The sequence below is a fragment of the Embiotoca jacksoni genome, unplaced genomic scaffold, assembly GCF_022577435.1.
Source record: "Embiotoca jacksoni isolate LCO1_2020_lvr unplaced genomic scaffold, fEmbJac1.0.p SCAF_48, whole genome shotgun sequence".
NCBI classification, from domain to species: Eukaryota; Metazoa; Chordata; class Actinopteri; family Embiotocidae; genus Embiotoca; species Embiotoca jacksoni.
In genome coordinates this window covers 807,501-820,664 of record NW_027185401.1, presented here as the reverse complement: position 1 = coordinate 820,664, position 13,164 = coordinate 807,501, and the positions used below count along the sequence as shown (strand labels likewise).

The 13,164-nt window shown below is 41.8% G+C and overlaps 1 protein-coding gene across 1 annotated transcript in view; it reads left to right on the top strand.

Annotated features, from left to right (window-relative positions):
• myo10 (myosin X) overlaps positions 1-13,164 on the top strand; it is a 99,794-nt gene that overhangs the window by 68,641 nt on the left and 17,989 nt on the right. Inside the window, 5 exon segments of the mRNA XM_069170012.1 lie at positions 1,088-1,180; positions 1,326-1,394; positions 1,493-1,575; positions 1,993-2,101; positions 2,826-2,906. Coding sequence (XP_069026113.1) covers positions 1,088-1,180; positions 1,326-1,394; positions 1,493-1,575; positions 1,993-2,101; positions 2,826-2,906 — 435 coding nt within the window.

Here is a 13,164-nt window from a genome sequence, read left to right as displayed (position 1 = left end):
TGTTGCAGGTAAAGATAGTTAAAATTGTAAGATGACGATGATTGACTCGATTTTTGTTGAACTTTAAATGGAGATATGACTTTCAGAGTTAGCGCTTTTTTGTCATAATAATTAGTTAATAGTTTAATAGAATATTTACCGGATACACAATAATACAACAAGTAGTTCCGACCGAGCGATCTGATTGGTCAACTGTACATTTGGAACAAACCACAATGACAACACACCCTGCTCATCACTGGAAATATCACTCCGCCTTCTCAATGGGAATATATAATTAGAATAGAATTTCATATAATATGCAATATAATGTAGTTTTTACTTTTTATAGGTCTATTAAATGTCCCATTTGGTGAAATCGGGTATCTTGGTCTTTACTCGTTCCTCCGAGCACCCGTACCGTAACACCACAGTGTCGCGCACTTACAATCCTAGCGGCGGCTAGCTGGACCGCTTTGGTTTTAACACACGACACGGTGCTAAAATCTTAAAAATACACGACTCCATCGATATCTTTTTTTCTTAGTCACTACAAGACTGAGCTAGCTGAGCAGTTTAGTGTTTGTATGTTCTGTATTTATTCAGTTTGAGAAACAGATCTCTAGAAAGCAGTTAAAACGGACTAGATCTCGTCTCTGTTGCTAGGGTCGTTGCTAAGGGTCGGCCTACTTCCTGGAGTGGTAAACATTGCATACGTTACATTATAGTCTACTGACGTGACTGATTGTTTTCCAGTTTTTAGAGATGACCCATATGTTGCCATGGAAACAGAGATCGCGCTATCAAAAAGTGATATATTTTAAGGAGCAAATTGCCCCCACAATATGAAAACATTTTGATTACATATTTTAATTCGGCGGTAACGTGCCAATAACGACATTGAAGCTCACCCTCTCGGATAATGTCCCATATTTTTACAGCGTCAGGAAACAAGACGTTAAAATGTATTCGTTGTACGATTGAAAGAAAAACAACAGAGATCAGAACAGACAAGTATCTGTAAAATGATATGATGGCGAGGATAAGAACACTAACGATGATGATGATGATGACAGTAGTGAAGGAGATATTCTGTGTGTTACCATAGAAACTGGGTCTCCTGGCACTGATGAATGAGGAGAGTCACTTCCCCAAAGCCACCGATGACACCTTACTGGAGAAACTCCACAGCCAGCACTCGGTACGTCTCCGACAAACTTTTATGACAGCTGGAGCATCTCGACAGACTCCAGTCTTGTCCGACAGATTTTTTTTTATTTATTTATTTTTTTTTAAGCTTATTTGAAAATATAAATAAATAAACTGTTTTCCTTCTTTTGCTACAGAAAAACCCTTTTTATGTGAAGCCACGTGTTGCCGTTCACTACTTCGGAGTCAAGCACTATGCAGGAGAGGTAAGTGTCTTTTCTTTCTTTTTTCTTTTTTTAAATTGCAGAGACGTTTCGGTGCTTTTTCTTTTGTTCCCGTGAAAACTCTGTGACGCTGCCTGCAGGTGGTGTACGATGTGAGGGGCATGCTGGAGAAGAACCGAGACACTTTCAGAGACGACATCCTCAACATGCTGAGAGAGAGCAGGTGGGCCCGTGGCGACGGAAAACCGCTGCGTACTTTCTAACGTTTCACACTTTTATAGAATTTGAAGTTTTTTTTTTTTTTATTAAACGGCAGCGATCATTGGAAAGGTAAAAAGAAATAGCTTAATGAAATAGGTGAATAAAAACAAACAAAAAACTGTGTTGAACATTTGCAGGATAACAAAAAAATGTTTTAATCTAGAGGTGCATAAGCAGCTCACATTGTTTCAGCGCCCAAACAAATTTAAGAATCAAGTTTATCCACACGATTAATATGTTGCATTATCGATAACACACTAATTACTATTAAATTATGAAGCTGAATCCATGTTCGTTTGCCACTTAACGCCCTTCATACTTCACACTGCAAATTTCCACTTCCCGCTCAATCCTAACCGTTCCCTTTGTGTTTTGTCAGGTTGGACTTTGTCTACGATCTGTTCGAGCACGTATTGAGCCGCAACAAACAGGACACTCTGAAGACCAGCTTCAAGCACAGGCGGCCCACCGTCAGCTCCCAGTTTAAGGCAAGTCACGAACAAACCGCGCTGAGTTTTATGAGGAGAAATTAAAGACGTAGTGGCAGCGCTAGTGTTAGAAAATTGCTGTAAAAGAAGCAGTGACATTCATAGTAGTGGTAGAAACGGACCTGGTAGGACCTGTATTGACCTGTAAGGACCTGCAAGGACCTGTTGACCTGTAGCGACCTGGTAGGACCTGTTGACCTGTAGGGACCTGGTAGGACCTGTATTGACCTGTAGCGACCTGGTAGGACCTGTATTGACCTGTTGACCTGCAGGCACCAGTTGAAATAGTGTTTGTTTGTAGTTGTCATAGAAACCAGAGTTGTTGTGGTTGTTGTTATTGTAGTAGCAACTCTGGGACCCACTTGTTTGTTGACGCTGTAGCGGTAACTGTAACAGTGGTAGTTGTCGTGGTGATAGTGATTGTTGTAGCAGTTAGCCACAGCAGTTGCAGTAGGAATACTAGAAAGTATATCAGATATTGTAGTCGTAGAAGTAGTTTTAGTCGCAGTGTGTTGTTGTAATAAAAACGTAGCAGCAGGAGTAGTAGTATGTTTGCAAGGAAAAAAGTAGCAGACGATGCTACATCATGCTAGTAGACTTAGACTTAATTAAAACGACAGCGGGGAAATTTTATAAATAGAGGTAGTATAAATATTAGCATATGTCACAGTTGTAAAAGCTGCAGTAGAATTTAATTTAATGAATTCGTTAATTAATTTTGCAGGACTCTTTGCACTCCCTGATGGCCACACTCAGCACCTCCAACCCGTATTTTATCCGATGCATCAAACCAAACACGCACAAGGTGAGTGCTGATATACGTGTTCATCAACACACACACACACACACACACACACACACACACACACACACACACACACACTGCTCCGACATCCTGACCTGCTATTGTTTGCTAAAGGCACAGTGTGTGTGTGTGTGTGTGTGTGTGTGTGTGTGTGTGTGTGTGTGTGTGTGTGTGTGAGCGTGAATGAATCTCTTGTCATTTAATAATCAAACAATCCTCCCCCTAAGGGTCTGGCCCTTGTGGTGACCTTTAACCCCGGGTTCCCTAGCAACGGGCTGGAGTAGTAGAGAATGCATGGCTAATGTACACAAGTGATATCCAGGAAAAAGTGATGGGATTCACCATCGCCACTGTGGCTCCCTACTGACCGATGATAATCTGCATTTACAACATTATTTGTATTTATGGAGTGATATGAAGTATAAATATAGAAGACGGGTTATTAACCTTCTTAGGATTCCCGTAGGCTGAATAAGTCTGACTGAAAATAGATTTTAGTTTAACAAAAGAAGGCATCCGTTTTTGTGACTCAGTTTTCCTAGAAAGAGCCACACAGGTAAAACTCTCGGTGAGTCTGACTACGTTTTGTTTCTGGTTTATAACAACAACAACAACAACAACAAAGATGTTGACATCACATCCCTTCAGGTCATGTGTTCATCTGTAGATTGAAAGCTTTAAAACTGAAAAGTCCCCAGGCTACCTGCGTATAAACATTTTCCAGACAGTATCAGTTGTTTTGAATGAATCCGATTAATTCTGAGATTTACGGCCGGCCTGTTAGATTGTCGGGTGTTCCTGTTATTTTGTCCAAACCACCCTGTGCAGTGACGCCACTCATTTTTCGTCTGGGCAGCCGTGACGGAGTCAGACGTGCACACTCGGAGGTTTGTGACGCAGATGTTACACATCTGGACCGTCACTGGGAGGAGTTCAGTGTCCGAGAGTCTCTCTGTTTGTGGGGTTTCTGTTTTTTGGAGACACAGAGGGCCCCTCTGTTTGTCACTGTGTGTGTGTGGGGGGGGGGGGGGGGATATCTGTTCATTGTAGATCAGCAGTGTATGTGAGAGCGTTTCTTCCATATAGAAGTTTACATGCATTTTCATTTTTTTCTGCTAGTAGATACAACTTTTTAAATACTTTTTACCAAATTTCCCTCCAAACAATCAACCTTGTTTTAATTACAGTTTTGTACATTTCATACTCTGTTTATTTCAGGCAATCGAAAGCCACTTCAGGTCTCTTTTTTTTTCACCACGAAGTCCATTGAGAAATATTCATTTTAAAAGAGATTGGATAGTTAAAATGACATCACATTGAAAAATCTCACCATTTTAAGAGCACGTATGTACATCCTATATGTATAAATTCACAAATAAAGCAACGAGATTGCAGCTGAAAATCATAAATAGGAGATTCTGACCATGTAAAACACTTATTTTCTCCATAAAACGTGTTTAATGTGGTCTTTGAATGTCTTGCAGTGTTTCCTAATGAAGTTTGTCTCGGGACATTAAAGAACTGACTTCATCATTAGAAACATGAGAAAGCAATTTACAACGTTAGACGGCAAAGCGATGATTCGTGGGAACAAAACATGAAAAAAAAACTATTATTAAATGATTATGTTCTCTTAGGAAGATCAGCAGCAGCAGCAGCTTCGTAAGATGAAAAATATTTTTTTTTAGTCACAGAGCTTGAAGAAATTTGACACCATCGAACTCAAAAGAAAAAGAATTTACCAAAACAAAATACGCCAAATGATGAATAACTGGATTTTAAATTCGCACGGACGATGCTAAAGCTTAAACCTCTTTCTGAACTTATGTTGATGATATATGGACCAACAGATTTGTAGACGCAGACATAGGAAACATCTTCGTCTGTCCTCTGGGAGACCAGCTGGACGCGTTTTTACGAGGCGAAACGCGTCACGTCTGGACTCTTAATTCTCTTCCGATCGAATGTTAAACACGACCGGATGATGACTTCTGAGTGGAGTTTAATGTAGTGAGGGGGGGGGGGGGGGGGGTAGAGAGGGAGGGGGGGGGGCATCCCCCCAGGGAAGAACCAGGGGTCATCTGCCTGTTTGACTCCCGAGCACATGTCAGGGGGAGGAAGGTGGAAGGATGAGGATGCTGTGTGTGTGTGTGTGTGTGTGTGTGTGTGTGTGTGTGTGTGTGTGTGTGAACATCAATATTATTATCAAACCTTCCAAAACAATTGGACTGGTCTGTCAGTTCCAACATTTAAATCTTCTTTCTTATTTTTGGACATTTTCATAAAGTAAATATGAGAATATTTCGGGAACTTTAATAACCAGCTAACTGCCGACTATTGTTTTTGACTGCAGAGATTTTAACAGTGTTATAAAAATGTTAAAAAAAAAAAAAGCCTGCAGGGTCACGGGACTCCTGCAGATGGTGAGTATGGAAATATCAATACCATCGACATCACGTGTAACAGCGTGGACTGTCGGCTCTGAACGTTGCAGCAGTCGGGCTGGAAGATGTCACAACGTGTTTGCATCCTGTAGCTTTTTATATAAATGATCTATCCACCCTCTCTCTCTCTCTCTCTGAATAATCTGTTCCCTTTTCATCAAGCAGAGGTTTAAGTTCTGTCTCTAGAGCCATTAACAATAGCTGAATAAATAAATAATGGTACACGATAAATAAAACAGACGCTATGATCCCTGATCGGCCCCCAAAAAAGTCCCCATAGGAAAAAACACCAGTAATGATAATACCTCAGATTAATCATCATTTTCCCATCATTAATCCTCTGTCTCTATACCTTGCAACACCCAAACTGTGTGTGTGTGTGTGTGTGTGTGTGTGTGTATGTGTGTGTGTGTGTGTGTGTGTGTGTGTGTGTGTGTGCACGTGCTTCCAAGCTAGTTGAAGGGGTTTGTTTTGGACGGCAGGATGACGAACAGACAAGACGTCCGCTTCGACACACATTTTCCTTTTCTCCCGAAGCTGTCACCATCATCATCTCTACGCTCGTCAAACACATCGCCAAGGCAACCCCATCTTCCTGCAGGCAGCATTATAGTGTGTGTGTGTGTGTGTGTGTGTGTGTGTGTGTGTGTGTGTGTGTGTGTGTGTGTGTGTGTGTGTGTGTGTGTGTGTGTGTGTGTTTTGACAGTAATAAGCAGATTATGGAGACTGATCAGAGTCTATTGATTTTTGTTCTTGTTATCTGGACTGGACTCGTATTGACGGCACATTGTGTGGTTGTTTTTTTTGCATCTCTGGGACACATCTCTCTTCTTACTGTCAGTAAACAGTCTGATTTATAATCTATGACATGCTCAGATGAATCAGTGTTTATCCTGTTTGTGTGAAATCTGTCAGCTGCGATCAGTCGCTGCTTTGTGAGCGCGTTTCTTCAACACCGGGTTATAAAGGCACATTGTAGGGTTCACATAAACCAGAGTGGGGGTGGGGGGTATGCTAATCTTAGCATGCAACACATCAGACAGTTTTACATTTCAGGCAATGTTTTTTTTTTCTTCTGCGTTTTAATAACATAACAGGTCAATTAAACCTTGGGGGTTTGAATAATTTGCATAATAGAGATAAAAGCCTCGTTTTATGAGCTTCGGTCGGAGAAAACGCAGCAAAATCTCAATGCTGGATGCAGCGAAAAGGTCTCTGGATGAGATGGAAGACAATTGTTCTGATGAAGGGTTGCTTTCAATTTTATTTATTTGTATTCGAATGATTTTGAAATATGGTCTCCAGTTCTCTTTGCCAAAAAAAAAGGCAAAATCTGCCCATCCAAATTTTTTTGGAAGATGGAGAAGGAGGCGAGGACATTAAGGAAGGGTGATATGGTTAAGATATAAACCACCGTGTTTATAAGAATAATTTCTTTCAGTACTACTATCTTCACCAATATGGCAAATGTATACGATGCCATCGACGGCATACACCACCCTTAATCATGCATAACATTAAGTCTTAATACAATTTTAACGGGTGAGTTTAATAAAAGTTTAGTTCCCATACAGTTATCGTGAAAGTAGAAATTATCTACAGAGACGAAAACTGGTTTTTTTTGTCCCAATCTGTAAACACGTTTATTTGTGTTGTAAACTTGCAACTTGTTGAACATCTGTGGGGATTGACTGGTGTTTTGGAGCCTCCAGTGGCCATTCGAGGAACTGCAGTTTTTGTGGCACTTATGCGTTAGCTTCGTTTCTCAGCCCTGTGGGTCGCCATAATCAAACTCATGTTTACTTCAGTACTTACTCTTTTTCCACAAAAATCAGGGATTCTGGAAATATAGTTATGTAAAAAAACGTATTGATGAAATCTCGCATAAAATAGCATATGGAATTTTACGCAACTTAATTTATTCTACTGTTCTACCAAAAATATACATTCTTTTATATACAAAATACACGTACATAGCAATAGAAAATAGTTGCATACATCAGTCAAATAAAAGGCTGAAGCCTATTATAAATTAAGGTAGATTCAACACGTTAATTCAAGTTTTACTGTGTTCCAACTTATTGAAAATAGAGTTGCTTTGTAAAATATCTCACGATAATATCAGAAAAAGGTGTTGATCAAACTTCATATGATTGGATGTAAAGTTAATCATAGTATCGAGGCTGGTTTCCCGTCCGGCTCGGCCAATCCGATGCGGCGTCGCACCACTTCATCAGACCGCTGAGCTGCAGTGAGTGGACACAAAAGTCACGTTTGAATGTAAACAGCCTCTCTCTCTCTCTCTCTCACACACTCTTTCTCTGTCAGGTCCTACAAGTGGTCCGCACAAATTAGCCTCAGTAGGAGATGCATCGCCATGGCAACCACGGCCCTCCCTCTCACCACACAGTAAAAAGGGGGAGTGGAGTTCTTTTGAAAGCCTTTGTTTGACTCTGTGGTGAGAGAGTGTTTTTGTGTGTGTGTGTGTGTGTGTGTGTGTGTGTGTGTGTGTGTGTGTGTGTGTGTGTGTGTGTGTGTGTGTGTGTGTGTTTGTAAATGTGTGTGTCCGAGCTGGACAGCGTGTTGGAGAAGACAGACAGAGAAACACAGAGATAGAAAAGCAGCTCCGGGAAGTTTTTCCTGTTACTCGTCTCCGATCTGAAACAAACAAAAAAATAAAACGCTGAAAGGACACAAAGCGGGGGAAGCTACGATGCGAGGTGAGACCCGATGCATGCTTTAAAACGGGAAGCGGTGCGTTTGAGTGCGCGCTTGTTGCACGGTGTTGTTTTTTTTTTTTTTTGTTTTTAAATGCCCGGCGGTGGGTGTCGAGATGTTCGGCTAACATGACATGATGATACCTGGAGCAGGTTTTTTTTTTCTCAGGCAGTTTTGGTCTTCCAGTGTTTTGCAGACAGTTGATGTCTACGGACTTTTCACTGGAAAAAAAAAAAAAAAAAAAAATTCCAGACACAAAGATCATTTTGTTTGTTTTGGCAGAAATGTAGGAAAAGTAAAACAATTTTGCATGCTTGCATTTTTTTGAATGTCTAAAGGTGTTTATGAATGACACCGCAATGTATTCAACCCCTCCAGCTCAGCAAGACAGTTAATTAGTAAAATAGAGGCGCATTGGGAGTAATCTGAAACAATATACTGACTGCTGAAAATAGTCCGATTTTAAAGGGCTCAAATTTGCAGGATAATCTGCATTTGCACAATAATGGAAGTTGTATAATCAAATCTTTTCCTCATTAGTTTTCCACATAACCCCAAAAAAAAAAAAAAATGCCACCTCATGTTCCCAAATCCACGTGAATACCGGTATTATTCCCCTCGGTGTCGTTATCGTTGTGTAACTTCGTAACGCCGGACGGACGGACGGACGTCCTCCCCCCCCGAACCGACCGTTCGCTGTTCGCCGTCTCATTAATTAGACTCAAAGAGGATTTCGCTGCTGAAATGACACGCGTCAAATTTCCAGAAGGAGAAAGAGACGTTCGAGACTTCAGATGAAGCCACCATGTGAGTGAGTGATGATTATTATAATCGAGTTTGGAAAGGGCAAGAAACATGAATGAGTTTGAATAGGCAACGAGGGGGAGCGAGGGGGTGTTGAGTTAATGACACGGTGATGAAGAGGAAGTAGACTCTGATTGTTGGGTAGGAAAAGCAAAAAGCTCAATTCCCTTTTGGTTGTTGTTTCTTCAGCAAGTCTTAAATACACAGGGCTTGTTTTGTTTTTTTGTCTTTGGGATGCAAAGTTGGAACATCAGTTCTTTAGGTTTTGATTTAAGGTGCTAAGTTTGTACAATTTGGTGTTATTTTTTAATCTCCTCGGTTTTAAGTCGTTTGAAAAGCAAAAAAAAAGAGCTTGTTTGTTTTCCGGCCTTTCAGGTGTGCGGATACGCTGTTTTTCTGTTTTACTTTGGGATTTTGGAGTTGCCATTTTTCACTGTTTTCAGGCAGTGACTATATCACCTAACAATTAGAAATAATTGACAAAATGATCAAAGTGTCCGTGAGCTGCAGACGTGCAACTTAGTTGCTAGTTGTCAAGCATGTAGGTTTATTGATGATTTCTCTTTGTGGAAAGTAAAACCAGTCGTTTCATACAGACCTGTTGACCTGGTTCAGTCTGACCGCCAGGTTTTGTTTTTGTATATTTTTTTTGGTCCAGACTGTTGTTGATTCAAGAAGTTTCGTTCTTCATCGAACAACCTGTAGGGTCGATATTTTACCGTTAACTTCCCCCTGTTTTTTTTTTGTTTTTTTTAAATTCATAATGAGAACAACAACAAACCCTTCAGGACGACTGTCTTTGTTTCCCCTTTTGTTTCACTGACGTTTCCAAGAAATAAAAAAAAAAATTAAAAAAAAATCTCCCTCCGCGAAACTGGGTCGTCCTTAAATCCAGCGGGTTGGACTTATGTCCACTTATGAACGCTAAACATTGTTCCAGGGATCACCCCCACCCTCACCCCACTCCCTCCCCTCCTCAGCGGCGGAGCGCCCCACTGAGCGGGGGAGTGATAATCCCCGCCGGCTCCCACATTCAGAGCTTGGACGCTCGGCAGCGAACAAGACTTCTGACAAAGAGAAGTCTTCGGGTTCCAGATGCGCTCAGTAGTTCCTCCGGATGAAGCAGGAATGTTTATCTGCAGAGAGATGGAGAATCTCCCGACGCAGTCAGCCTTAAAGGTAGAACGATATATTTGTGCGTTTGTCGGGTGGAAAAAATACTAAATGTTCTCTGGATTTAGCTTCTCAAATGTGAGGAATTTGCTGCCTATCTCTTGTTATGTGATCATGGGTTAACACCTTACTGTTGGTCGGACAAAATAGGCAAAAATCAAGTCTCACTTTGGGTTTCGGGAAAGTGTTTCACGTGTCAAAATGTGGGATTCAAGTAGTTTCTGTGGCAAAAGAAGATAAATTCCTCTTTTGTGAGAGATGTTTTCTGAAGCAGAAGTGACAACCTGTTTGTCCAAATAACATCCAGTTAGTGCAGCTGCGACTTCATATGACAGAAACTGTAAAAGGAGTCCGCACGAGCATCTTCATCATATCGTTGGAGGTCTCTTCCTGGGTTTTGCACTTTCCAAAAATTTGATAATGATGAGATAAGGAAGTTTTGGACCTTCTCAGTGGTGTTGAAGGATGGACAGCTCATCCTGAATTTGGTTTTCCCCTTTCTTCCCCACTCCTGTCGGGTTCCCAACCCCCTCGGGAGCGAAACCACTACGCCCCCGTTTGTCCCTGCTGAATGCCCCCCGCCCCCCCCCCCGAGGAAGTTAAGTCTGAGAAAAGAGACTCGGGGCTATTATTGGGGTCTGAGATGGTTTTTATCTGCCTGCGGATGCTGATTTACGTCGCTGTTGTCGCTTTGAGCTGACGGAAATCCTCCTGAAAATTCACAAAACTGGGACAGAATCCAAATTATTTTATAGCTGAAGCAAACTAGAATAACTCTTCTTTCTTTCCCTTCATTGGAACTGAAGGAAAAAACAACATTAAAAACAGCCTCAAACCAAAATGTACAAATATCAAAGGGATGATGGCTCACAGAGGGGAGGGGGGGGGGGGGGTGCAAGAAAAATGAGACGTAACAATTTGACCTAAATGTCCAAAATTGGTAGAATTTAGCAATTTTCTCAAATTTTACGTAAAATATTCAGACCTGTGTCGTGCAGCCGGATGCGAACCCATCCTACTGGGCGTCGACCTCGGGTTAATTTTAACCAATCAGCATGCGCCGACACTCTGCCGACGCTGCAACAACCTACAGTGTCCACCAAAGTGTATTTTTTTTAAATTGTTTTAATGAGCGTTTATTCTACGATGAACGTTTGGTGATTTAAAAAAAAAAAAAACAATTCGGTCACCGAGAGTTTAAAAATGTTATCGCTGCTTTTGTCACCGTCAACAGCCGTCCAATCACAATAAAGGAGGGGCGGGACCAAAACTAATACCAGCTGAGCTTCCGGACTGTTTTCACGGGGAAGAAAACCGAAGGCGTGAGCGACAGTCGGGCGCAGACGGGATTATATATTGCGAGCCCAAAAGACTGAATTCATGTGTCACATCCTTTGATATGATTCTGTATGAAGTCAAAAAAAAGCCTTTCAAACCCACGAATATTCATCTCTGCAGGGACACAATTTAACTCCGTCGAAGTTATTCAGTCTGATTTTCTATTGATTACTTTCATTCTCTACCAAAACTACTGAATATAAAGAACAAAATGAAGCTTTCTTAAATAGAAAATGTCCTGGCCGAAGTCAGAAAGTAGCTTTCTGGATCTGCAGACCTTTTGTTTTTTTTGCAGAAAGAAAATGACAGCGTGTCAGCGTGAAACTCCATCAAACTCAGAAAAGGAAAGCCAAGACGGCAAAAGAGCTCATTTCATTCACCGTGTTGGTCAGGCAACTGTTATAAACTGTAATAAAAGATGAAGAAGAAGAAGAAGAAGAAGAAGAAGAGAGAAGCCTCCAAACAAACAAAACAATGAGCGAAAGAGAGGAAACGGCAGTGATAGAAAACAGGAGCTTCCTGACACCGCTCGGCTTTGTACCGCCGCAGCCGTATGCAAATGACCATTTATGCTAATGAGGTGCCCTCCGCTCGGCCGGTGTGCAGTTAAAGGGCGCCATTCAATCGCTCAGTCAAAGATGGAGTGGTGAGTTTGGCCTCCCTTCATCTCGGCGGCTCGAACGGGCCATCGATGGGCGATACGGGGGGGGGGGGCTGACTAAAAGGAGGGCCATTACCAGCCAGTATGAAAGCATCCTCTTATTTTAAGGAGCCCCCCCGCCCCCCTCCACGCCACCCCCACGCCCACCGGGGTTACGGGGTGAGAAGGGGTCCCCGCGGAAAAAATGGCTCCCACTGAATGCACTTCTGTAAATCATGATGATAATCTCAATGCCAAGTGTGTGGGGTTTTTTTTAAATTTTTTTAGGGCGGAGTTTGATTTGTTGCTGGCTGCTTGCTGTCGTACGCATTTCTCTCCGAGTTCAAAGTTTTGCATGAGTGGTATGCAATGTGTGTGTGTGTGTGCGTGTGTGCGTGTGTGTGTGTGTGTGTGTGTGTGTGTGTGTGTGTGTGTGTGTGCGTGTGTGTGTGTGTGCGAGTTTAAAGGGACTGAGGTTTCCGGTGGTCGAGCTGCAGACGTCATCCGTTAATGGTCGGGTTGTTTCAGCACGAAAGTGTTGACATTTTTTTTTTTCTTCGCTTCGCATTTTAGCTTCTTTTAGCTTCTAGTTTTGGTTGCGGTTCACTCTTATTTAAGTGCTCTCGTGGAGCCAGTTTCCCAGAAGCAGGTTGACAGCTCATCAAACCCATCGTCCAATAACTCGACTCTGTGGGATGGTAACGACTCTACGCTCGTTAACACATCAGCAATAACACTTCGTTAAAGCCGTTATATCGGATTTTATATCCACGTGTTTTAATGAAGGGGAAACTTTACCACCACAGAAGCTTTTTTTAATATTTTTTTTTATCCCTTTTCTCCTCACTTACAACCACGTTTAAACAGTAGAATACCTCAAATAACATCATTTTTTTTTTAATGCAGAAAACACTTCAACAAGTTGGAATACAAAATCAATCAACCGCAGCTGTGAAAAAAACCATCCCTACGTCACCGATGCCGATGAACAAGGTCACGTTGTGAGCCGTGTTGTGAAAGCAGCTGACTGCTGCCCTGTGGTGTTAATGAGTGGAAACTCATGAGCTGATGCTGCAGGATGGAGATACTCATCCAAAACAAACAGAAAAGGTTGAATTTTTATCATAATCCCAACACGGAA